Raw genomic sequence first — 26,286 nt, 5'->3', positions numbered from 1 at the left:
CATCCTGCCCTTTGTGCTCTTTATTTGTTCTTTCGGATTTGGAAGCAGTGGCCATATTCTAATGAAACGGGATACATAATAAAGACTTTCAGACTTTCTGCGGCCCCTTTAACTGAGAATGGAACTTGGTTCTATTTTGTAAGTTACCCTTAGAGCTGCATGACTTCATCTCAAGCCAGCTAAATAAAGGAATTTTCAGTATTATAACGGTCACTAGGCAGACAACTGACATGTCAGCGATTAGAAGTGGGTAAGGTTTCAGGGTGAGTGTGGAAAGATACCACTGTCCCAGGGTTTTATACTTTGTGGCTTCCTTGTGTAGGTGGGTGGTGGGACGGAATGAGCTGGGGAGGGGGGGCAGTGCCCAGAGCCAGGTCCTCTTGGCTGGGATGTCACTTCAATTGGGACAAATCCCCTGAGATCCATTGAAACACCAGATGCTTGCTCGTAAGCATTTGGGTGAAAGCTCCCCAGGCCACGGCTTCTGGGATTCTCCTGTGGTTCAAAGCAAAGAGCTCAGATTTGTTTTGCCAAGTGTCCTCCCCTCCAGAAATGCTTCTCTGAGCTGTGACACCCAAGGGGCCTGGTGCCTGTCCAGGCGGCTCTGCCATACAAGGCACTTGGCTTTGGCCTTTTCCCTAGACTGGAGGGTGGCCTGCTAGCTGCTTCTGCTAAGAGCAATTAGTTCCCAACACAGCCATTACCAAGAGTTTTGTACCGGCCCTGGCAGCCAGTTGCCTGCTTTGACCTCTTTGGGCTGACTGATTCCTCTCAAAATAGCTTAGTAATCAGACCTGGGGCTTTAAGGAGCCTTCCCCTCCACATCCCTCGTGCTGTCTAACAGCCACCCTCCTGAACCCCTCCTGAAACGGCCACCTGTGAAACACTGTCGAAACAAACCCAGTGTATCCAATTCTCTTGGGATTCATAATAGTCATTCTTGTTGTGCAGCGTTTTTTTTTAAAAAGGAAACTTACTGCTATTATTTTCTTCTAGAATGATCTCAATGCTCTCACCATTCTGCAAAGACCAGTTTCAAAATGCTGGACTTGGGCCAGGCACAGCGGCTCACACCTGTAATCCTGGCCACTCGTGAGGCTGAGGTCTGAGGATTACAGACAGGAAAGTCTGTAGGACTCCTATCTCCAGTTAGCCAGCAAAAACCTGGAAGTGGAGTGTGGCTCAAGTGGTAGAAGCTAGCCTTGAGAGCAAATAGCACCCAAACCCTGAGTGTGAGCCCCAGTAGGGGAAAAGCGAGCAAGTAACCAGTGAGTGAGTGATCAGACAAGAAGGGAGGGAGGGAAGGAAGGAAGGAAATAAAGGAAATATTTTTGAAAAGAGAGAAAAGAACAAAGACAAAATACCAGGCCAAGCCATGGCTGTTGGCACAGACACAGTTATAACGAACTCCACAATTAATGCGATGGACTTTTAGTTTCTAGAGACACGTCCTCAGGGGAGGGGTAGGAGCAAGGTGACACGGAAGATCGAAGGTGACCCAAATCTTCTTTTCCCATTTTACTCACCACAGAGATTTCCATATTGAGAGACAGGGCAGAGTCCTGTCTGTGCAGCTCTGTAGGGTCAAGGCCTCCATGGAACAGAGCCAAGGGGGGCACCTGCCATAGCTGCCTCAACCTCCAGAGACTGCTGTAGATATTGGGGGTGCATTCACAGCCCCAGAACCCCCAGGGAGCAGAGAGTTGTGCTAACAGACCCCCCCACCCTCAACAGCTCAGACTCTACTTACCCTCATGGGACAGTTCCTATATCACTCGTATTTTTGGAGTTACGACTGAGATGATGCCAAAGAAGCCCCATGAGCTGCAGCAACCCCCACCCCCACCCCAGCAGCAATGGCCACAGGCTGGGTCCTGTCTCCACCTGTGTCTGGCCCCTTTGAGAAGAGGCCCTCTGTGCCTGAATGTCTTTGTCATGGTTTGGAGCCTTTATTATAGCCCACAAGTTCCGTCTGCTTCTCTGTACGGTTATGATTATAAATAATCAGAGTTTTATCCTGTACGATAAGTTTTATCTTTGCCTAGGCCCTGGGTTATAAGTGTTTTGTACCTATGACCTCGTTACCTTTCTATAATTCTAGAAGTAAGAACAATACTTTCCTGAACCTACAGATTAGGATGCCAAGTACAGAGAGCGAAGTTTGTGGTTGCAGTAGATTCCCTCAGACCCCCTCCCTGGCTGTCTTGCCCTAGTGCTCACCCCTTGTTAGTACCCAAACATGTAATTACAGCATTTCCTGAGGGAGGAGCAGGGGGGCTGGGCGGGGGGGGGGGGGGGGAGGGAATCCTCCATGGGTGTCCCACAGGGCCTCGGGACAGCTGAACTTGGGATATGTAGTCAGCCTGACCCTGACCCTGGGCTAGGGCGTACAGCAGGCATTCTTGGGAGCCCCATTTCCCATGCTTGGCATCAGAAGTGACATCACTTTGTGAGCACTTCTTTTCTTGTCAGTCACTGCAGACGGGGTGGAGGAGGGCTGCATTTAGTTAACCCTTTGTAAGCAGCCTACCTTGTCACCAGATGCAAGCAACTACGAATTGTTACCCACTTGGTGCCTAAAGCAAGCGCCAAGCTGCTGGTCTGATGCCCAGGCATCCTCACCGGCCATGTCCAGGGCACCTGTGATTTTCCCGCCTCTGCCTCCATGAACCATGTGGTCTTCTGCTAAGGGGTTGGAACGATGCGATATATACTGACGCTGTCTTCAGAACATGTCAGTGAAATGAGGATGGCAGACGAGGTTCAGAGGTTACCGTGAGTCCATTGGGAATATTCTAACTTCACCAAAGTTAGACATGGCCCCATGCCCGTCCCCCCTTCCCTTCCCTTTTACAGGGTCTCTTGCCTCTCCTCCACCTAGAGCTGTTGATATCTGTGCATATTCCCAGGGGGCTTTGGAGTTTATGTCTTCCTCTTTCTTATTTAGCTTTCATATCTCCAGGCTATTGTGTTTTATTTTCTCTCCACCACTCTCTCACAGTGATGTAGAGAAATCCAGGGCTGACCATTTCCTCCTTTCCTGGAAAATATTCTAATGCCTCTCTTTGATAATATGTCTGATTGTATGTCTCTCTTGCATAGCATATCTTTGATGAACTTGCAGGGAAATATAATGCCTGTACAGCATAATGCTACTATTCATGAAAACAGATGAATAAGAAAGTGGGGCTTGAATATGGAAATGCAGTCAAACAAGCAGGTTTTTATGGGGTCCTTAAGCCAAATTGCACTCTGGAGCCTAGTCTGGCAATGCTGGCCCAGAAACTTCGCTCATCAGAGCTGCTGGCATCTCCTAACTTTGTTTCTGAGCCCTGAAGCCATGGGCTAAGTTGACTGTGTCACTGAAACAGAGGACAGACCTACAGCTTCTCTCTTTCCTGGACAAGACAGGGCCTTCCTGTCTGCAGGAGGGGTTCCTAGAGGAACATCTGTACCATCCCCACCCCTGAAGCACTGTGGTTCTTAAACCTTGCCTTCTCAAAGCTTCCCGCAAAAAAGAAAAGAAAAAAGTAAAGTACGATGTGTTCTGCTCCCTCTGAGGCAGTTTCAAGCTTTGGGCAAGCTACCCCACAGAGCGTTGGGCCAGCATTACTCAAACAGTGCTTACAACCCAGACAGCTCTGGCCAAGAGCTCTGTGACTCCCACGCTGGCTTCTCTGTGGATCACAGTACAAGGTCCCAAGTGTGGCTCTAACTGCTGGCACTGATGAAAAGTGAAGTGCCCCATAGTCTGGAGATAAACATGGGGGATGTGAGCCCCAGCATGCATTTGCCTGTGTGTACATATTCATACAGTTCGTATGTAGTTCCTCACTGGCATTTGTATACAGAGGTACATCATAAATGTTCACTGAGATGCATACCTACATTCTTGGCTCAGTGGCAAGCCTGGTCCTGGCCCTTCTTGTTCTGAGTTTGGAATGGAACATGAATTCCAGCACTTTTTATTTATTTTTGCCTGTCCTGGACTTGAGCTCAGGACGTGAGCACTGTCCTTCGGCTTTCTCAAGGCTAGAGCTCTGCCACTTGAACCTCAGCACCACTTCCGGCTTATTTCTATGTATGTGGTACTGCAGAATCAAACTGGGGTCTTCGTTGCATGCTAGGCAAGCACTCTACCACTAGGCCAAACTCCCAGCCCAAATTCCAGCATTTTATAAGCATCCAAGAGTATGCTCATTTTTCACCCAGATTGGAAAACCCTGACATTAGTGCAAAAGAAATGGTATCCTGCCCTTCAGAACTGTCAAAGTGAACTTTCATATAAGTTGTCCTAACCAGAAAGAATGCATGTTGGGAGGTGGAGCTCAGAGTGACCGAGAGACCTAAACAGTTGTCTGGCCTCCAGTACCAGATCTGGAAGCTCAGCCAGGTGGAACCAAGAGACCCAGAGCACAAGGCGCAACAATGGAAAGGAACAAGGGCCAGAGGCAGGAGAGGTGGCGCTAGAAGGCTTAAAGGATGGTCCAGAGAAAGCCTGGACGCCTTGGAAGGCCTGAACGTTGGTGTGGCCAAAACTTGCTCCTGAGTGGCTGAGTGGCTTCCTGAAAACAGCAGCACAGAGCTCCACGTCACATATGTGTAGTGCAGGGAGTCTACACCCTTCTGCTCTGTGTGTCTGTGCCCCCAGCACATCTTCCAAAACAGCTCAGGGAGAGGCACACAGGTCAGCTATCAAAGCAGAGCATCGATGCTTTCCCAGTTCAATGGAGCAGAAATGCTTTGAAAGTAACCAGCATGACACCCAAGCCTCCAGGTGCAGCATCTCACTGGTGAGGCACCAGGATCTAGACCCACGTACAGACTGGCCCATGTGTGTGAACTCTGTGTGTGTGTGTGTGTGTGTGTGTGTGTGTGTGTGTGTGTGTCCATGTCCGTGTCCTGGGGCTCTACCACTTCAGCCACAGTGACATTTCCATATTTGTGAAGCTAACTGGAGATAATAGTCCTATAACCTTTTCTAACGAGGCTGGTCTCAAACCACAACCTCCTGAGTAGCTAGGATTATAGGCCTGAGCCACCAGTGTCTGGCTCTAAACTAATCTTTAAATTCATTTTATGAGCCCAGAGTGCGGCAGTTGCACATGCATTTTGTATTCTATTGAATTCTACTAATTAGACAAAACCACCCTTTAAGGGAGGAAGGACTGTCAAGTCAGGGTGAGCAGTCATGCTGAGAACCTGAAGCGGGGCGGTGGGGTGGGGGGTGGGGGGATCTTCTATTGGGAGTGGTGAAGAGATCAAAAATGCCAGGAGAAACAAGGGATGAGACTGGGAGGGAGAGGCCAGGAGGCACAGTCCTGAGACCTGAGGCCAGTGTTCACAAAGGAGGGGAAAGAGGCCCGTGTGGGTTAGTAACATGCTGAGACTCTAGATCATTCCAGAAAAGGGAGCTGGCCTGGGCTTTCCAGCTACCCACTCGACTAACCCCCCGCTCTGTGCTGAGAATTTGAGCTTGGGACCAGAAGGACACTGTGCTGGAGATGTGGGAAAGGCACCAAGGGAGGCCAGCTCTTTCTGCCTCCTGGGAAGATAGGATTGTTTTCCTGACTTTGTCAGCCTGGGTTTTGCAAGAAAGGCCTGGCTGTCTGGACCCTGAGGAAATGTGCTGTCAAAGTATCTGGTGGTTTCCCCCCTCCTACCCCTTTCTACCCTCCCTCCCCAGGTCTGGCCTCCCCAGAAGGTCATGAATAAGAAGCTAGGTTTTTGTTTGGTTTCGTTTCATTTTGGTTTTTTTTTTTAATATCTGCAGGACGATTTTTAGGAAAGTCGAATGTCCCATAAAAGGAAGAAGATGATTCCAGGAAAGGGCTGTCAGCTCTAAATCTGCTTTAGTTCTGTGAATCAGCAGAGTCAGGATCTGCTTAGATCTTTGTTACAGGCTAGTTAGGACAGAGGTGAGCATGAGACAGAGCTCAGAGGAAGTTGAAGGTACTGATTTCTGAGAGGATCAAGCAGGGGGTTTTGTTTGTTTGCTTGCTTTGAAGGAGAAAAATTACCATGTATGGGAAAAAAATCACAGAGGACCTGGAGGGATGGCCTGTCCTCTGGGCGTCCCGGGACATGTTAAGACAGGGTGCTCCGGGGTCCTCACGTGCAGGCTGGGGGACTCTGGCTAAGCTCTGGGCAGCACCTGCTTCCTGGGCCTGGCCCACGATGACATCTGCAGGGTCATCTTGCACACCCCAGGTGCTACGCTTCCAGCCCCTGACCAAGGATGCTGATTTGTCCGCTCGCGGGCACCACATATTCTTCCTGCAGCAGCCTGAGACTCTGGGAAGGAATGCAGAAGAGCCAGAGCCAGGCAATGCCTGGCACCAACTCAGACAGCCGCCTTGTCCAGTTCTAGAACTCTGGAGCTTGAACCTGGGTCATCGCGTGTTGGGCCTGGTGTGTAGACAGCCCCTGGACCAGGCAGGACCCCCACAGAGGCTGGCTGAAGGGAGAAGCTTGGGGTCTGCAGGTGCTGACCTTTATCAAGACTGCTGAAGTGTAGGTTGTCTGAAGCTGTTTGCAAACATTCCAGAAACTGAGTGTAGACTCTGGGTGACTCTGGGTGATGCTGTGTAAACTGAAGCGATGATGTATCAAGTTTCCTGGCCTCTGGGGGCTCTCCTGTGGAACAACGATGCCATTCATGTGGATAGGAGCAGGGAGGCTGAGACCTGGGGAGCTGAGAGCAGAGGCAGGCAGTGAGGGGCTCCCAAGCCTGAGGACCCCTGGCCTGGGGTCACCCCGTGCCACAGGCAGCCTGGGTACAGACACAACTCAGTGTGATCTAAATGCACTAAACCCACAGTCCTCGAGTGGGCTGGCCACCATCCCAGAACAGTCTCCTTCAGAAGGCATAGGAGAGTGTGGAGGACTGGGGGAGCAGGGGGAGAAGGAGGAAGAGGGGACTGGGGGAGAAGTGAAGAGACCGATGCAGCCACTCTTAGAGTCACGGTGGGCCGGGCCCCCAGTCTGGCCTGGCCTCCTTGAGCCTTCGCAGGCTGGTTCCTGGGACAGGACCAGAGGTCCCATGATGCGTCAAGCAACGGGATACTTAACAAGGTCTCCGGTCCCTCTCTCTGCACTGTACCCAATTGTACGGTCGGCTAAAAGCCATGTGGCAGGAGCATCTGGAAGACCTTCCCTATCTCCATCACCACCTCTCCTCCACCTCTTCCTTCGCTCACCCTGCCTCCCTGGCTGTGTCTGTTGGGAGACTTAGGATGCTGGGACTTCAAAGGACCCCAGCCCTTCCTGCAGTGCTAGTACTTGTGGGCGACTTGCAGGCCAAGGGGAGGGGTTGTCTGTGAAAGGAGCCGGCTCCCTCCCGTCAGGGTCTGGTGGTGTCTGCAGAGTGGAGGAGCTGAGGCTCTCTGCTTCTTTGCAGGGTGTAGCAGGGCATGGGCTGGAGGAAGGGGTGAGTCATCATCCCACAGTCGGGAGGCTGGCGAGGCTTCAGCTGGACCTGCACCCTGCCTGCCACCCCAACCCCCATCTCAAGTGAGCCCAAGCCGCAGAATCACAGTGCATGGTCTGATAAGCTACTCTGGCTGGCCAACACCCCCACCCAATTCTGTACCCCTGGCTTCCCACAGACCACCTGCCCCGAAGTTCTGTATCCCCTGCTTCCTCACAGCCCACCAGAGTTGAGATGTTTGCATCTTGGCTTTTCTGTGGCTGTGAAACTAAACCACAACCCTAAGAGCGCACTGCAAAGAACTGAGTGGTAGACATTCATAGAAAGGCCTGGGGGCTCCCTTTCCACGGGGAAAGCGTGAGCTTCTGTGCAGAGAGAATGGGCAGTCACAAATCCATGGAGACTCCGGAACTTAGGTCCGGGCCTCCTTTGTGAACATGTCTTATGGAGCCTTTCTGTGTCTCCACCCACAGGCAGGGCCCTGCCTGTTTGCCTTTGGAGTCCTGACTCTCTGCAGGTTCTCTGGAATGTTCTCTAGAAGACATGTAGACCGGTGGGCCTTGCTAGAGGCCACTCAGTAATACCCTGTCTGAGAAACAGCAAGGCTTCCAGATTGTTGGCAACACAATGCAGTGCTTTTCCTCTGGGCTTTTCCTCCGGGCTGGAGGTGTTTGTACTTTTATCAGTGTTGCCTCACTCCCAGGTGGGCCACAGCCAGGCTGCCCAAGTTCCCCGGCCTTTGTCGGGCTGTGGCGAGGACTCTGTTTTGAAAGGACAGGAGCATAATAAAAGCGGATGTGAGAGAAGGCGCAGATGACATCACTTGAAATATTTGAGGAAGTCCACTCTTTGGATGTTTATAATCTCAGCATGTTAGTTGTTTGTAATGTGATAAGCGCGCATTTGATACACAGAAGGAACTGCAGGCCTTGGTGCTTGGAGAGGGAATGGCAGGCCTCAGTAACCCGTGCTCTAGCGGTACTCATGCATTTTTGTCTTCGACTCATAGCAACAGATACAGAATAAGGGTCCTGGCCCAGACCCTAAGAGACCCTGGCCGGCTGGTTGACCTTGAGTCCAAGATTCAGCATAGTTGAACTGCCTAAACCAATTAGTCACTGGGTTTTTTTTTGTTTGTTTTGTCTTTTTTAAATAAGAAGAGGGGAAAAAAAAAATCTGCTTACCATGGAAGAACTAGCATGCTAAAACTTTTTTCTCAAAATCTTCCCCTAGACGAATCAGCGCTCCATGGAACTTTATTTCTTTTCCAAGGATAGTTCTACCAGCTGTTTATGGTTTTCCTGCGTATTATATGTGTGCTTCTTGAATAAAAGTCTTAAATTCCAGTGTCTCCTTGAGCACAGATTCCCTGGACAGTGGACACGGTGCTCCAGTTGCCTGGCCAGCTCTGGGCTGTGACCACTCTCCTGGCTCTCAGAAATAAAGAACAACATTTGCCCAGCAAGCTCTTCTCACTGGAGCCAGCCCCGCCCCCTGGCTCTACCATGGCTCCACCATGGCTCCGTCCTGGCAACCAAGCTACTGCCCTGGAAGTGGGAGGGTAGACACTACTCCCCTTTTTCTCTTGCTCTGGCTGCTCTAGGGTTTGAACTCAGGGCGTCATGCTTGTGAGACAGGTGCTCTACTACTTGAGCGTGTTACACCTCCAGCTTTTTGTGCTGGTTATTTTTTTGTGGTAGGGCCTCGCACACTGTTGAGACTTGACTACAGTCTTCTTAGTTATATTACCCACCCAACAAGGGTGACAGGCCTGTGCCACCACACTCAGAGCTCATCAACTTTACACCCAGGCTGGACTCAAACCATGATCTTTTAGATCTCCACCTCCCAAATCACTAGGCTTACGGCGTGAGCCACCAGCTCCCCGCTCTGCCTGCTCTCTAAATGAGGATGTCCAAGGACTTGCAGGTGATTTAGTTGCAGTGCTGGGTTTGAGCCAAGGCAGCCCCTTCCCAAGCATGGCCCCTTCCACTCATGGCCTCTTATAGGGCTGACTACCAGTGGCCTTGCAGTGGGATGTATAACAGTTGGGTACTCCATGGAGGGCAGGAAAGCCAACCTGAGCCAGAGGCTCAAGAGGCCTGACCAGCAAAAAGGCTGGAGTCACTGTGTTCATGAGCCAGGTCTGTGTATGTGTGTGTGTGTGTGTGTGTGTGTGTGTGTGTGTGTGTGTGTGTGTGTGTGTGTGTGTGTGTGTAAGAGAGGGAGAGGGGGAGAGAGGGAGAGAGGGGCAGTCTGCAGGGAAGCGGAGGCCAGAGTAGACAACTGGGTTATCAGCCAGTGGGTCAGCCACACAACACAGCTGTAGAAACCTCCCCAGACCATCCAGTGTCATGGGCTGCTAAGTGTGAGGTCACAGCAAAGGAATCCTCCGCCACGGCTCATGTGTGCGTGCATACGTATGCACCTTGTGAAAGCTGCTGGATGAGTAACGTGACAGAGTATGTACAGAAAGTCATCAATTCTAGCCCAGAAGCCAGGCCCGATAGTGTGTCAGAGGCTGGGGTGGTGGCGTGCCTGTGACAGTGAGGGTCAAGTTGGTGAAGATGTGACTGCCCCCCGGTTAAGAGCAGAGCCTGCCTGGGCAGGTCTCCAGCCGCTCTTGGCGTGCCAATACAAACCAGCACCTTCCTTGCCTGGACCAGTCTTCACCCGGAACAGAAATCTTTTTGTATTACCAAAAGGTACCACTAGATTTCTTTCATTCTATTCCTCTCAGATATCTCCCCCAACTTAGCATAGTGGAGGAAGGAAGAACTCCAGCAAAAACTTTTAGTAAATAGCTTCAATGAAATGAATCCACTCTCCTCCTCACAAGCGATGTTAAATATTTACTTGAGACTAATATGCCAACACTAACAACATACACATTTTATATCCTGCCAGAGAATACCAAGAACTGACATGCCATAAAAATAATTAGAATTTAGTGTAGGTAGGGTGTGAGGTAATGCCTGAAAATGAGTCCTAGTAGACTGTGTCTCACCATCTGAGCAACATATACACAGAATGGCTCATAAATATTTAAGGGTATTTGTACCGAGCGTAGCATGTGAAACTCTCAGTCTGTGGGACTGAATGTTCCTTTCTAGTTGTAACTGCACATGTGGCCTCTGGCATGGAAGCTAAAGTCTCCTTGTGACTCTTTCACCTCAGCTTTGAGAGAAGGACCCATCCCTAAAGCTGCAAAATGACTAAATGGCAGTGGCCTTCATAAAAAGGTCTTTGGGGGGCTGGGAGTATAGCCTCGTGGTACAGTGCTTGCCTAGTATGCATGAAGACTGGGGTTTGATTCCTCAGTACCACATTCGTAGAAAAAGCTGGAAGTGGTGCTGTGGCTAAGTGGTAGACCTTTAGCCTTGAGAAATCCCAAGGACAGCTCTCAAACCCTGAATTCAAGGTCCAGGACTGGCAAAAAAAACAAAACAAACTATAAACTCTTCAAGGCCAGGAGTTTGGTCTAGTAGTAGAGTGCTTGCCTAGCATGCATGAAGACTGGGGTTCAATTCCTTGGTACCACATAAATAGATAAAAGCTAGAAGTGGTGCTGTGGCTCAAGTGGCAGAGCTCTAGCCTTGAGAAAGTCCAAGGACAGTGGCCAAGCCCTGAGTTCAAACCCCAGGACTGGCAAAAACAAAAAAGCCTTTGTTAGAGTCAGTTATCTTCTTTTTCAAAGTGAGAACAGCAGCATGGAACAGATAGCCAACAAACAAGAGAAGAGACCACTGAAGTTGTCTTCGTGGTTACACTGAGTCTTTCTCCTTCTGGCTGATGGTCTTGTAAACAGGAGAAAGATGCTAGTGTACAATTTTGCCACACTAGGCCATGTCTTCCCAGGTGCCCTGTCTGTGCCACTGAGTTACAGAGGAGCTGCAGAGGAGCAGCCTTGCACAGGTGCACACAGCAAACTAAGATCCTGTCAGGTAGACGCCAAGTCCCAGCCCCCTGCCTTGGCCAGGTGTGCGTTCTAGATGTGCTTGTTGTCGTTTGGTCCCCAGCTTTGGGCCTGTTGCCCCTGCTGTCAGAGATGTGGTGACTGATGGCTTCCACAGCCCCCTACCAGCACTAAAGCCCTGCAAACCGTAGGGTGTTTTCCTCATGTCTATTAAGCTGGGCTGTTAGGTTTACGGGACAGGGTTGGCGTGGAGCGTGCCGCCCCGGCACTCCCTTCTCTAGGTGCCCTGTTTGTTTCTGTGTGATTCTGCAGGAGAGGCCAGGGCAGAGCGGGACAAGAAGTGCAGCCAGTGTGGGCCTGGCCTTCTTGACTCCAGTGTGAGTGTCTGGTGAGGTAGGTCCTGGCTGCACACATGGAGTGGTGGAGTGAAAGAACATTCCAGGCCCAGGGAACAGTGCTCCTGCACGTCGATGGGGAGGACGCAAATCCTGAGGTGTTCACCCTCAGCACGGGTAACGCATAACATTCTGACCTCACCGGAAAATGCTGTGTTAAGTGTTCAGTTGGGAGGGACGGAGACTTTGAAAATGGAGGAACCAGAGATCTGAGGAAGGGTAGAACTCTAGGAGATGGGGGTTCTGAGAAGCATGGAGGGCTGAGCACGCCAGGGAGGTCCCCGATGAAGGACCATCTGCTTTTAGGCTTTCCTGTGGCAACAGCTGTGCGTGGACTTCTGTGTGTGTGTGTGTGTGTGTGTGTGTGTGTGTGTGTGTGTGTGTGTGTGTGTGCACGCGTGCGCACATTCACACCCATGTGCACCAGCTCTGCAAGGCAGTTGGTGTTTGGACCGATGTCAGAGTCTTGACAGCGGTGCCATAGCTTCATGCTGACCTCAGCGAGGGCCAGTGACTGGCCAGCCCTCAGATAAGACCAGCGGGGACTCCTTGTCTGCCTGGTGTGTTCTGATACAGCCAGCAGAGGACCCAGCACAGAGAGGAAGTGCTGGTGGCATTGGGTCAGGGAGCTTTCCTGGAAGGCAGGCAACTGCTCCTCACTTGATCCTAGCCAAATGGCTGAGAAGTGACAAGAGCTCACTTTGCAGTTGAGACTTTAAAGTTGTGTTTTGTTTGGAGTCCCGGGTAGGATGTCATTCAAGATCAGCTCTGGAGTCAAATGAGGAACCATTTAAAAACAGAATTTAGCTACACATGGAGAAATATTCCTGGATACAGGGAAGGGAAAACCAGCCTGGCACAGGGCCCCCTGCCCACGTCCTTCCTGCTGGTCTTGAGCATTCACACTACACTGCGCTCTGTGTGCCCAGCTGGGGGAGGGCCCCTGCTCACCCCACTACACACATGACACACGCACCCTTCCCTTTGCCCCAGACACTGTGAATACTGAAAAGCCATCCGTGCCTGACAGGAAATACCAGGCTCCCTCTCCTAGCCAGCCCAGTGACCCACTTGTCTCCACCTGCCGTCTGGGGCCCGCCCACACCTGAGATCATCACCTGTAGCCCTGGGCCAGGTAATTTTGAGGAAGCCTTTGGCTCAGGGCTCTGGTCTGGCTTCAGCTCTCATTCCTGAGTCTGCAGCCCCAGGCCAGTGAGCCAGGCGGCTGTCTGACATGAACAGCTCTAGACACAATGGGATGGGGAGGGTGGGGAATCTCTCCTCCCCCTGTGAATCCTCACAGTAGAACTGTAGGAGGAGGGGCCTTCTGTTCATCCTCATTTGCTACTTGCTCCAGCTACCCATGCCCCTCTCAGCCTACCCATCCCCTGCGTACAACACTTGTCCTAGACTTAAACCACCCCGTCTGTCATCCAACCAAGTCAGCCACCACACTAGTCAGCTCAAAGACAGCTTGGGCAGACAAGTCTGGTTACCTAGCAAGATGCTATATGTGCTAGAGCATCAGCCTTGAACAAACAAACTAATAAGCAAGAGGTTAAGGCCCTGAGTTCACACCCCAGTACTGGAGCATACACACACACATATACACACACACTGAGCATTCACACATATACCATGCAAGTCAGCTTGTGCCTCATGACTCAAGTGAGGGAGTGAGGGCCTGGATACAGAGCCCTCTGCCTGCATCTGCTGTCATGGTAACATGGGGACAGCTCCTTGGGGCTCACCTGGCTAAACCCAGGTGAACTGTCAGGGGACTTGAAGACTGTCAGCGCTAGCTGGCCCTCTCTCTGGCCTCCTCCTTTCCACCCTGCACCCCCACAAAGGCTGGCAGGGCCACCCACAACCCGCTCAACTTGATAGCAAATGCCCCGCCAGGGTTCCTTGTCCTGTCCCCATCAGGGGCCTCTGTCCCTCGCTGTAGCAGTTCCAGGACGGTGTGGTGGCAGCCCCTTCTGGGTGCCCCTGAGACGCCATAGAGCAGCTGGCAGGGCCTCCACCAGCTTGCTGGCGACAAGGGCTCATTCCGTGTGTCGCTGCCATCTGTGTTTCCTTCCATATACCTTGTCTCACCAATACCATGTTAAAATTGTTTCCTTAATTCTTAAAGCTGCATGTGTGGAAATGGCTTATATTTCCTGTTTTGATAGACTAATAGAATTTTACTGGGAACTTTGTTCCCAACTTGGCTTTCTTCTTGATTTGCCTCTTTTTAGATTAAAGGAATATTTCTCAAAAGCCCAGCTTGACTGGACTTGTGATTAAAAACAAAGGCTAATATAGATTGTGTCGCCTCAAACTAGGAAAGATAACTACTTTTGACAATAAGAAATGCTTACCTTTTATGTCTCTAAGAATGGGTTATTCAGTGCCCCTGTGCGGAGGAAGTTTGGGTTAGGCGCTGGGGGCAGTCTAGTGCAGAATGTCAGTTAAGTCCCTCTAGACAATGCTCTTTTCTGGCTGGAGGTACACTGGCTTCAACTGCTTCCTTGGACAAGACTTCTCTTGGAACTTGTGGAAGACAAAATACTCTTTGTTTCCTGACAGATGAGGTTTGTTCTTGAAACTTCATATAAATTTGATTAATATTCACTTTTCATGCTCAAGTAGAAAACAATGGTAGGCTTTTTTTTAACTTTTATTCATATACATTTTCCCACTCTAAATGATCTTCCCATCTGTAGAAAACTGGGGCATGTGCCCAGGTTTATGTTTTCAGTATACCCAATGATTCCCACCGGGAGAGGAGTGGCTAGTCCTAAGAATCCTGTTCTATGTGTCTTGTTTTCTGACATTCACATTCATATATATATATATACATATAGTGTATGTGCTGGTACTGGGGTTTGAACTCAGGGCCTGGGTATTGTCCCTGAGCTTTTTTTTTTTTTTTTGCTCAAGGCTAGTTCTCTACCACGCAAGCCACAGCCCCACTTCAGGCTCAGGCACAGTAGCTCATGCCTGTCAGCTACTCAGGAGGCTGGGATTTGTCGGGCACTGGTGGCTTACCCCTGTAATCGCAGCTACTCAGAAGGCTGAGCTCTGAGGATGATCACAGTTCAAAGCCAGCCCAGGCAGAAAAATCCCCATGAGACTCTTACTTCCAATTAATCATTCAAAGACCCAGCAGTGGGGCTGTGACTCAAATGGTGGAACACTAACCTTGAGGACAAAGAGGCTCAGGGACAGCACCAAGGCCCTGAGTTGAAAAAAAAAAAAAATAGGCTGAGATCTAAGGATTGTGGTTCAAAACCATCTGGGGCAGGAAAGTCCATGAGACTCTTCTTTCCCACTAACCCCCCCCCCCCCAAAATAAACTGGAAGCAGAGCTGTGGTTCAAGTGATAGAGCGCTATCCTTGAGAGGAAAAGGCTAAGGGACAGCACCCAGGCCTTGAGTTCATGCTCCGAGACCGTCACCAAAAGTCTGGGTCTGGGTGGCCTGAGGGACACTGAAGCAGAGTCTTCCCTCAAGACTGTGCCTTGCTTCCCCAAGCAAGGAAAGAGTGCCAGCCCCCATGGCCTGACAGGACATGGCCCCAGTAAAGGCAATGAGATCCCCTAGGCTCCTCTCTCGATGTCACCGGCCTGCTCCAGCCAGATCTGGCGCCCACGGCTGTGGGACCGGATGCTCTCCTAATCCTGCAGCTGCTCCCACTGACCTCTCTTCCCAACTCTGCTGAGTCTGATTCAGAGCAGGCAGAGCCAGCCAGCCTGGCAGCTCAACGCATAAAACTCTGCTTGAACCTAATAGGAAGCTGGGGCCGGAACATCCTTAAAGTATGCTGTGTCTTTCCCAGTGGCAAAAGACTGACCAATGTCCAACACCCACAGTAAGAAAGAGGGAGACAGAGACAGAGAGGAGAAACAGGAAAGGAAAGGAAGAAGGAGGGAAGGGACGGAAGCCATTTGCTGGATTCCAGTGGCTCATGTTGTAATCCTAGCCACTCTCAGCAAGCTGCGTTCTGGAGGATCACAGTTTAAGGCAGGAAAAAGTTCTCTAGACTCCATCTCCAAGATAGCTAATGAAAAGCAGGGCTGGAGGCATGGCTCAAGGGGGAGCGCCAGCCTAATAAACACACCTGATACCCTGAGCCTTTTTTCCCTTGAGTAAAGGCCATCCAGTGGCTCAATTGGCCAGCTTAGCTGGGTGGACAGGCCATCCTCCTGCCCGGGGAACTTTACCTCCTCAGCTGCTTCACTGGTGGAGGCATCTGCAGGGGTCTCACAGAGCCAGAGCCTAGGTAAAAGCTCTGGCACTGCTACCCCTAGCTTCAGACTCTGAAGGAGAAGTCTTAAATGCTTCTTTTATGACCTGAGCTTTTGTAAAGGAGAAGAGTGAAGTATTGGATAGCCCGAAAGGACCCGACAGAGGAAAAGGTCCTCACAGAGACAGACAGGGGTGAAGCAAGGCCCGGGCCCAGGCCCCATGGGAGAAGGGGTGGAGAAGGGGGTGAGCTGACCCCTGGTGGGTGGGCATTGCTGTATTAAGGCTTGACAAGCAGGGCGACCGTGGCTGTCCTGGACAGTGAAACTGAGGGGGGACTTGTGGTGTTGGATAAGGGTGGGGGCTCAGTGTTGGGCCCCACACAGCACCCTCCCACCACTCTCCTTTCACAAGGCCCCCGGGGAGGGGGGACGCGTTGCATCTTAGGAACATTTCTGATCCCCGAGTCCTGCCAGGGGATTGTGGAGGCTCCGTCTGTGTGAGTCTGTCTGGAGTGCACGCCTAGTCCCAACAAGTAAATATTTCTGGTCGTCCTGGAGGCCAGATGCTCCGCTGTGCAGCACGGAGGGCTGTCGTCCATGCTGGACTTAGGAGTTTCTCCAAAGGGCAGGTGGATGCCGGTGGGAACACACACATGCGTACTTGCTTGTGCACGCACACGGTTAAAATGGGCCAGGGCAGACGCTGGCATGCTTCCCAAAGGACTGCCTCGCCAGAGTGCATTTAGCCCCACCTCCACGACATGGGGCACCACGACCCTTGCTGTAGCCACACCAAGAGACCCCTAGTTCTGCCCAGCCTGCATCCAAAAACAAGAAAGGTATTCAATTTGGAGCAAGTAACAACTAAGTCCAGAGAATATCCTAAATTTAAAGTAGTGAGTCTGTTAGATCAATTTGAAAACCATTAAAATCACGTCAAGCATTGGTGTATATATACAAGGCTTTGGCAAGTACCTCTGAAATCAACATTTAAAATAGCATGTGAAACGCCAGATGGAGAATATGAGCATTTGCTGCCCCCTGTAGCCACAGGAACCCCTACCCTTTCCACACAGCTGTGAAATGAATTATTGGGTGAGCCAGGGACACCTGCCAGGGCTCCGATTCATAGGTGATGGCTGCCGTGAAGCGTGAGGGTGGCAGTCCGCCATCCTTAAGCTGAGTGAAGCCCACAGCTCAGTGTGGGCTCTCTGTGTCTAGAAATCATATACTCAAACCCTGTGACTTAGGAGCCCCAGTGTAGATAAACATTGAAGCTCTGAGAAATTGGCAAATGCCTAGAATACTGTGTTGAGGGAATGTGGGTGTTTATGACTGTTTCCTCTTATGCTGTGCAAACCCGAGTGGTGTCATTACCTTAAAGAGAGGTGGGGAAATGCTCATGAAGTGTTGGTTTCTTGGAAGGATTTGGGACTATCAGGTTCAGGGGAATTCTTCAGCTAGTAATAAGTGCATCCGATACTAGATTAAATAAGACTCATAATCAAGGCATTGACAAAAATGGGAGCTATGAAGTGAGAACTGTCTAATGGAAAATTGTCAACCAAGCAGAAGGTTTTGTCATCTGAGCGAAAATAGCTTTGAGGGATTGCAAAGGCCCAAGGTAAACCCTGGCCTGGTGGCTCTGAGTCAGAAGCTTGTCTGTCTTGCATGTGTGTCCTGGGTGTGGAAGAAGGCTCTGCCGAAGGCTGTGGCAACCCCAGACAGTGCCACAGGGAGAGCAGGCAGCAGTGGGCACAGGGGACTCTGCCGTGTGCTGCCATGCGAAGCAGACAGCGGGATGCCCCCAAGTCTCTAAAATAGCTGGACACTGGGTAGCTCATGATTGTAATGCTGGCACCTGGAGGCTGAGACCTAAGGACTGTGGTTTGAAGCCAGCCCAGCTAGGAGACTCCATGAGATGCATACCTCCAGTTAACTAGCAAAAAGCTGGAAGTAGAGACATGGGTCAAGTGTCAACATTGTGTGAACAAGCCAAGAGACAGTGCGCAAGCCCTCAGTTCCAGCCCCAGTACAAGCACATACACACACACACACATGTGCACACACGTGTTCATACGCGCATACATACAAACATGTACACACACATGACGTCTCTGACAATAATGTCTCTGCCAGCTAGTACTCAGGAATACAAGGTCCCGTGTCTTTTCCTCGCTGCCCGTCAGTATCCTGGCAGTGGGAGGGGCTGGGGTTGGGGCAGCTGAACTGTGTGCACTGTCCAAGGTTGCGAGGAGAGAGGGGTAAGTGCCCATGGCTGATCCGCTCTCCTAGGCCTGCTCCCGCTCTCCTGTGGCTGCCCTTCTGCAGTGGACCTGCGTCTCCAGGCCTCCTGGACGGGATGTGCTTTCCACATGCCTTCGGAAGGGGGTGTGGGTCCTGGGTGACAGCGATATGCTCTTGTAGGCTCATGGAGTGTGACAACCAGACCAGTCCTGTGCAGGATGTGGCAGCCGGCATGGGCCGGGGCGGGGCAGGGCAAGGTTGTGAATCTCTCCATGAAGTCTTGCTGGGAACCTGAAGGTGTCCAAAAGATGCTTCTGGAATGTCGGATAAACTCCCGCTGGGTAGGGCGGGAAGGACTTGAGCCGAGGCCCGAGGGTGCTGTGATCTGACTGGTAACCCTCTGCTCTGTGTTTGGTTTCTGCAGGGTGTGAAGAAGTTTGACGTGCCCTGCGGAGGGAGAGACTGCAGCGGGGGGTGCCAGTGCTACCCCGAGAAAGGAGGCCGGGTAAGTAAGCGTGCTGCCTTCTGATACTTCTGTGGGGAGGGAAGTTGTCATCAGCTTGACTAGTCACCAAGTCTAATACAAGTACCCCCCCATGCCTGTGAGCAGGAATGCAGTCCAAACCCGACTCCAGTTCCATCACGTTCCTTTCTCTGTTCACTGGTATGGATGCATCTACTCAGTCCTTGATACCCACAGCAACTGAGCCCAAGACCCCATGAATAAAACCTTTGCATAAGATGGTATTTTATATTCACATAGCCTGTGCGTGTCTTCCCAACACTTGACTCATCATCTTCAGGTTAGTTATAGAAAACGCATTGTAACTGCTGTGTAGATGGAGGTGTCACTCTATTATTTGGAGAGCAAAGATAAGAGCAAAATGTCTGCGTGTACTCAGAGCAGGAACTTTACTTTTTTTCAAATATTTTTCTGTCCTTGGTCAGTTGCACTTGAGGTACAAATCCAGAGATGTAGAGGGCTGGCTACAAGTGTGTGTGTGTGTGTGTGTGTGTGTGTGTGTGTGTGTGTGTGTCTGTGTCTGTGTCTGTGTCTGTGTCTGTGTGTATTTGTGTAAATAAGTATATATGTAGAGGCACATTGATGCAGGGATGATGTGAGCTTAGAATTTACCTGAACACATATACTGTATTAAAATAGTACGTGGAAGAACGCATCTCTACATTTGTTTTTTTGGGTTTTTGGGGGTTTTTTTGCCAGTCCTATGGCTTGAATTCAGGGCCTGAGCATTGTCCTTGAATTTTCTCAAGGCTAGAACTCTACCACATGAGCCACGGCACCATTTCCAGCTTTTTTTTTTTTTAATGTATGTGGCACGGAAGACTCGAACCCAGGTCTTCATGCTTGCTAGGCAAGCACTCTACCACTAGGCCAAACCCCCAGCCAACATCACTACATTTTTAGCACAGCCTCGGTATACAAAAGAGGGGAGGCTGGCACTTACTCCACAGATGGAGATTCCAGATTTAGATCCCACATTCTCTGGTTCTGTGAGTGCCTGGCAAAGTTCACTTCGTAGAGACCCTGGTCACATCACACCTGCCGTGAATTGAACACGTTTGACATTCAGTGAGTGTGACTGAGAGCTGATTCTCCATCTTTAACACTGCAGTATCGTCATTCATTTATTTTAAAAATGACAGCATTTGGTAGGGGTTGCTTAGTGAGAATGTATGCTTAGTGTACACAAAGCCTACTTCAGTACTCAGCACCATAAAACAAATCTTAAAGAAAACATTGTTTTGTTTGTTTTTGTTTTCTTTTGGTGCTGACCCTGGCATTTGAACTCAGAGCCTGGATATTGTCCCTGAGCTTTAGTGCCCAACACTAGCTCTCTTCCACCTGAGCCACGGTGCCACATCTGGCTTTTTGGTGGTTAATTGGCGATAACTAGACTTTCCTGCCCTCCTGGCTTTGAACCATGATCCTCAGACCTCAGCCTCCTGAGTACCTAGAAGTACAGACATGTGCCTGGGTCAGACTATTTTTTTCATATATTTTTATTGTAATTAATAGAAAGGTTACATTATATTCACCAGATAGAAGGTGCATTACTTCACAAACATTGATATTCTTTCTCATGTCTTGGTCCCCATTTCCCGCCCCCACTCCAGCCCCTCATCTTGGTTTCCTCCCTTCCCTATCTGATTTCAATTACCCAAATAAACATATATACAATATATCAGGTAACAAGGCAAAATACTGTAACAATATGAGATAACCAAGGGACAGCAAAAGAGATAAGAGATAACACAGTACATTAAGGACAACAGTCACTCGTTATATGACTTTTGTGTCTATATCCTGGAGGTCCTTTCATTAAGAGTCATACTGTATGGCTTTATGTATCTAGGTTTTGTTCTGTTGTAAATCTCTGCTAGTAGAGCCCAAGGTTTCTACTGATTATGACAAATGAGGGAAACCATTGAGCCTCTGTTCCTTTGAGGCTCAGACACTATTTCTATTCATATATTCAAGCCCAAGTTTGGGGAGCAGGGAGGGTGCAGAGGCATGCTTCCTTCTCTGCCCCTCCTCTGCCCCTCCTGTGATGCACACATTCCTTGCTCGTCTGCACTTTGTGTCGTGAGTTCAAGCTGTGAAAGCCTGAAGAGCTCCTGTCCACATCGCTCCCTGCTCAGAGGTCTGAACAGCTCTGGGCCCTGCCGGTGAAAACCAGTCTGATCCCAAGGTGGGTTTTCACAGCAGCAAGCCCCATTCCCATGCAGGGCAGCCTCTTTAGAGCTGGGTGTTCTCTCCCCATTCCCAAGCCTCTCCACAAAGTGTGCAAGGTGACACTGGTGGCACTGGTGGCAGGGACGCTCTGGACTTCGGGTCTCATCATTATACTGGTGGCAGCTCCTTGTGCTGCATGTGCCTGGACTCTTGACTGGCAGAACAGAACCTTTCGTTCTAGTTGGGCATAACTCTAGGCAGCAGGCTTTATGCTTTGCGAATTGCTAGTTGATGGTTTGTCAGCATTTAGAAAAGATAGATATTTTAAATCTACTGAAAGAATTTCACGCGATTTAAGTTTCCCCTTGCGATAGATTCCTTGCTATAGATTTTCCCAACACTGAAATGATTATTCAGCGCTGAGCCCTGGGCTGGCTCAACCTTATATGGACACCTTAGATAAGTCACTGCTGTACAAACATGAGAGAGACCGGCTGAAGGGACAGAGCTAGACTCCAGAGGGACGCTGTGTTCTCCGCAGTGTCAGCCAAACAGAACCCAGACAAGCCAGGGCAAGGCTGCTGTCTGTTCTTCCTCACTTTCTCTGGTTGTCCAGTGCAAAGGCAGAGCAGCAAAAGTTTCCATGACGCCGCTGCAGGAATTCTGTTCTCCGGTGAAGACTGCTAATTCTGATGACTCCCCTGTGTGCTGCTGCCGGCGTGGCCACATGCTCTCTCACATTCTGCTTAAGGTCATTTTCAGGATCTTCCTCTAGAGAGGCAGTCCCCAAGGTTCGCTATTCTCTGTGGTTTCGAAAGCTCATATTCGAGTGTTTCTCACCAGGAGGCCGCCTGCTCCTGCTTTTGAGCCATTGCCAGGCAAAGGGACCCCGTGAGACCCCTGGTCCTCTGGATTAAGGCCCTGTGCAAGACTCAGCCAACTTGCTGTGCTACCAACCCTTCAAGCCAGTTATCAGTACCATTGTCCTACAAGGGATAGGGGGAACAGTCCATTTTGAGGGGGACCACGGGGGTCATTCCATCTGTATCCCCACACTTTGAGGGAATACCACAGGGGTCATTCCATCTGTGCCCCCACACTTGGTGGCTTGACAGGCTATAGGGAGCAGCTCACCCTTTCTGCTATCTTGAGGCCCACTGGCAATCGGCCACACGTCAGTCCGCACACAGGCTGATTGCTGCCGTCCATTGGAGAGAAAGAGGATGGACGGGCTGTTGTTGAAAGCTGAAGGAGAGAAAGGAGGCACCATTGACCAGCGCTGTGTACTGCATTCCTGGAGGTGCCTTCTGGTATATTACTGAAGATAGTTCCCTCTGTGTGTATGCACGCACACATGTGCGCTGGTACTGGGGCTTGAACTCCCTTATTTGTTTGCTCAAGGCTGGCACTTCCAACTTCTAGCTCTCTCTCTCTCTCTTTCTTTTTTAAGCCAGTCCTAGGGTTTATGGGTACCATCTCTGAACATGTTTATACTTCCGGCTCTATGGCAGTCAAGTCTCATGGACTTTCCTGTCCAGGCTGGTTTTCAACCTGGACTGTCACATCTCAGCCTCCCGAGCCACCCGCGCTCAGCAAGACATTTCTCATTAGACAGTTGCATATTTTTCTCTAAAAGCTAGTACAAATATAGGTCCTATTTCACTATTGCAAACATGGTCTTGTGGGTTAAACTCTTATTCAAGAATACTCATTTCTGTCCCACTTCTGGTTTGGTTGTATTTTTTTTTAAACAATGTAGCACATAAAAATAGCAGCTGGTGGAGGCTGCTGTCCAGAGAACTAGCTGCGTGCAGACTTTGTTCTTTCCCACACTTCCCCTGAGGTCTCCGCTCCTAGATTTTCCCCACGGTGCTACTGTGGCAGTGGTGAGGGAAGCACGGCTCTGCAGCCGGCCTCTGGACCTTGCTAACCCAGCCTTATATGGACACGGCACCCAACTCCTGCTGCTAACAGCCAACAGCAGAAACTGTGTGACGACTGGATAACACTTGGACCCCAGGCAGAAATCACAAATGCATGTGAAGCCCAGTTCCAAGTGAATTCTCGTGTTACCAAGTAAAGGAGCTTTATGTAAAGTATCTTCCGGCAGATTCCTTAGGGGAGGCAGCAGAGAGGGAGAGAATGCTGCTCCCACAAGCAGCTCTCAGGTCACAACTCATTCGAGCAAGCCTGACAGACAGGAGCTGTGGAGGAGCCCCCCCAGCCCGGCAGAGCTGAGGCAGCACAGGGTGGGGAGAGCCCGTCTCTTCTTGTGAGCAAATAATTAATAATAACAAGTTACTTAAAATCTTGATGTTGAAGGATGTGCAAGATCTACACAGCATATTAAAGTAACCATGACTTATTCCAAGCCCTAATGACTCCTTTGAAAACCAAGCCACCAGCCCACCTGGCTTTCTCTTTTGTATTTTTTGTTTCGTTTGCTAAAGTTTTGTTTTGTTTGGGTTTTTTCCCTGTGTCAGTCCTGGGACTTGAACCCAGAGCTTAGGTGCTGTCCCTGAGCTTTGGTGCTCAAGGCCTAAGCTCTACCTCTTGAGGTACAGCTCCACTTCTGACTTATTTTGTGGTTAATTGGAGATAGGAGTCCCCCAGACTTTCCTACCTGGGCTGGCTTTGAACCTTGATCCTCAGATCTCAGCCTCCTGAGTAACCAGAATTACAGGTGTGAACCCGGGCACCCAGCTAGTTTCTTGTTATTGTTGTCTTTAGAAAGTTGTAGAAGGGGGTTGCCATTCAGCAAGCTACTTTATAAGTACAATGTCTTGTTATGGTTGTCTTTAGATAGCTGTAGAAGGAGTTGCCGTTCAACAAGTCAGTTTATAAGTACAATGTCTTGGTCAAGGTCATTCTTTCCATCATGTACCCCTATCTCTTCCTACCCCACACATCCCTTCAGTTTATCCGATTTTATTTTCACAGATGTATATTGAATATTATGATGTTGGCCCATCCTTCCTCTCTCTTTTCTTTCCTTTTTGTTTTCAGGGTGTCAGTACTAGGGTTCATACTCAGGAGCTAGGCGCTTTGCCTTAGCTTTTTTGCACAAGGCTGATACTTGAGGTACAGCTCCATTTCCAGCTTTCGGCCTGGTTAACTGGAGATATGAATCTCATAGCCAGGCGCTGTGGCTCACGCCTGTAATCCTAGCTACTCAGGAGGCTGAGCTCTAAGGATCAAGGTTCCAAGCCCGCTAGGGAACTAAAGAACATGAGACTCATTTCCAATTAATCACTAGAAAACGGGAAATAGGGCTGCAGCTCAAGGGGTAGGGTGGTAGCCTTGAGCTGACGAGTTCAGAGACAGTGTCCAGGCCCAGAGTTCAAGCCCCCTGACCACCCTCCCACACACAAAAAAGAATTTCCTGTCCTGCCAGGATGGCTACCTCTCCACCTCCTGAGTAGCTTGGATTACTGGCATGAACACCAACCCCCAGCTTCCTCTCTCTTTTCAATTTTTTTTCCTCCTGTTCCTTGGAAGCAAAAGGCAGTTGAGTGGAACATGTCCGAGTGAATTTTTTCTTGTAGAATTTCTACAAAGAGAGGTTTTTGTCTCCTGTGTGACATCTTCATCATAGACACAAATGGGAGAGGGGGCGATGAAGTGACAAGTTCCACAGGATATGGCAGCTTGCCACCTGAGAAGTGATGAGTCAACTTTAAGCTCATGGTTTCCTAGCCTGTTCCCATGGACATTTGTTCTTCTGTCATAAACTTGATCACAAAGGTTATCTCAGACTTCCCATGAGCCCTCAGAGTACCTTCCTTCCTAACGCAATCAGATATCTCACAAATTAATGCCTGCTAAGGCAGATTGGGAAGGATTCAGAGGGTCAAATGGCCCTGACAAGCTACAGAAGGGAAAAGGTACCACGTCATCAGGCCCGAAGCAAATGACACATCTCCATCCTTCCTCCTTCACCCCTCCTCCCTCCAGCCAACCCCTCCGGATCCCTCCTAGGGCCCCACAGCCAGAGCCACCTCAGAGACTAAACTTCCAGGGGGTTTCCATGACAACATTTACTCACAAAGCACCAGAGGCAACAAGTTATGTTTAGCTGTTGTATTTTTCCATGCACCTAAGAATTTCCCACATACTATGGGTCTCTGGACTTGGGTCAAATCATCCTTAACCTCTCGAGATTCCTTAAATTCAGCAATGTAAATCAAAGTGGGGAAAAAAAGAGAACAATGGAAGCTAAGTGGAGCATGAACCTTGGGCTCTTGGAGGTGGGCTAGAGGGATGGAGGATGGGTGGATGAGTGGAAGGATGTGTGTATAGAGGGAGGGAGGGATACATGGATAGATTAATAGGTGGGTGGATGAATAATGATTGGATGGTGGAGGGTGGAGGGATGGCTGGATAATGGATAATGGATGAATGGAACACAAGAAACTCGTGGTTCTTAGATCTCTTGCTATTGGATCAGGAGATTAGCAATCACCAAAAGTAAAGAGAACCCCAAGCCCTGGGATGGGACGAAGAGGGCCCAGAACTGCCTAAGCACTAGTTATTTTCAGGGCCTTCTTTCCAAGCAGAGCCATGGTCTTGCAAATGGCATCTGCTCTCACATTGTCGCCCTCACCTTTCCCTGTGTAGAACCAGGAATGTAAAACAAATGGATTTTCTCTTGGGAGGGTAAAAGCTGAGCTCCTGTCCGAGGCCAGGAGTAGTGCCGGGTGCTGGCCTCTGTGCCTCTTGGCCCACACCAGCGCCTGTGGAGGTGAGCAGGCTCACCTCTGTGACCACCTGAGTCTACCAGCATCCAGGGTCCATGCAGACCCTGCGCAGAGCATCCTGCAGAAGTCCTCACCACCTAGAGAGGGTGAAGAATTAGTCAAAAACAGCAGAAACATAGAGATTCCCTTCTTGAACACTCGTTTGTTAAACCTGTCATTTAAAATATGATGTAAAAAAATCAACGTTAATAAAGAAAAAATAGACTGAGATATTTAAAAAAAAAACAGCAGAAACATCACCCAGATTCTGGGCTTTTATAGCCCCTTTTTGCTTATGTTTCTCACCCACTTTCAACACCATGGCCTGATTGTTTACTTATTTATTTATTTATTTATTGCCTCTACTGAGACTTAAACTCAAGACTTCATGCTCTTTTTTTTTTCACTCAAGACTGGTGCTCGGCCCCTTGCGTTACACCTCTACTTCTGGCATTTTGGTTAATTAGAGATAACCATCTCTTGGATTTGTCTTCCCAGGCTTTCAAACATGAACCTCAAATCTTGGCCTCCTGAGTAGTAAGGATTACAAGTGTGAGCCACCAGTGCCTGGCTGTGTGGTCTTGGTGGGGCTGTGGAGCAAAGACCCATGGCTCCCAGAAGCACAGGAGCCACATCA

The 26,286-nt window shown here is 49.8% G+C and overlaps 1 protein-coding gene and 1 long non-coding RNA gene across 2 annotated transcripts in view; one reads left to right on the top strand and one right to left on the bottom strand.

Moving 5' to 3' along the window:
* The window catches only part of Col4a2 (collagen type IV alpha 2 chain), a 131,278-nt gene that overhangs the window by 19,263 nt on the left and 85,729 nt on the right, over nt 1-26,286 (top strand). The window contains exon 4 of the mRNA XM_090341884.1: nt 18,643-18,723. Within this exon, the coding sequence (XP_090198010.1) occupies nt 18,643-18,723 (81 nt within the window). The remainder of the gene's footprint in view (nt 1-18,642; nt 18,724-26,286) is intronic.
* LOC150056683 (uncharacterized) lies at nt 6,415-7,736 on the bottom strand. Its single transcript, XR_016537082.1, has 3 exons — nt 7,654-7,736; nt 7,200-7,417; nt 6,415-6,694 (listed from the first exon to the last, which is right to left on the bottom strand). It is a non-coding gene; the product is annotated as an uncharacterized LOC150056683 (long non-coding RNA).

Source organism: Megascapheus bottae, chromosome 11, assembly GCF_031878675.1.
Source record: "Megascapheus bottae isolate mThoBot1 chromosome 11, mThoBot2.hap1, whole genome shotgun sequence".
Classification (NCBI taxonomy): Eukaryota; Metazoa; Chordata; class Mammalia; order Rodentia; family Geomyidae; genus Megascapheus; species Megascapheus bottae.
This window is presented reverse-complemented; position numbering and strand designations above follow the sequence as displayed.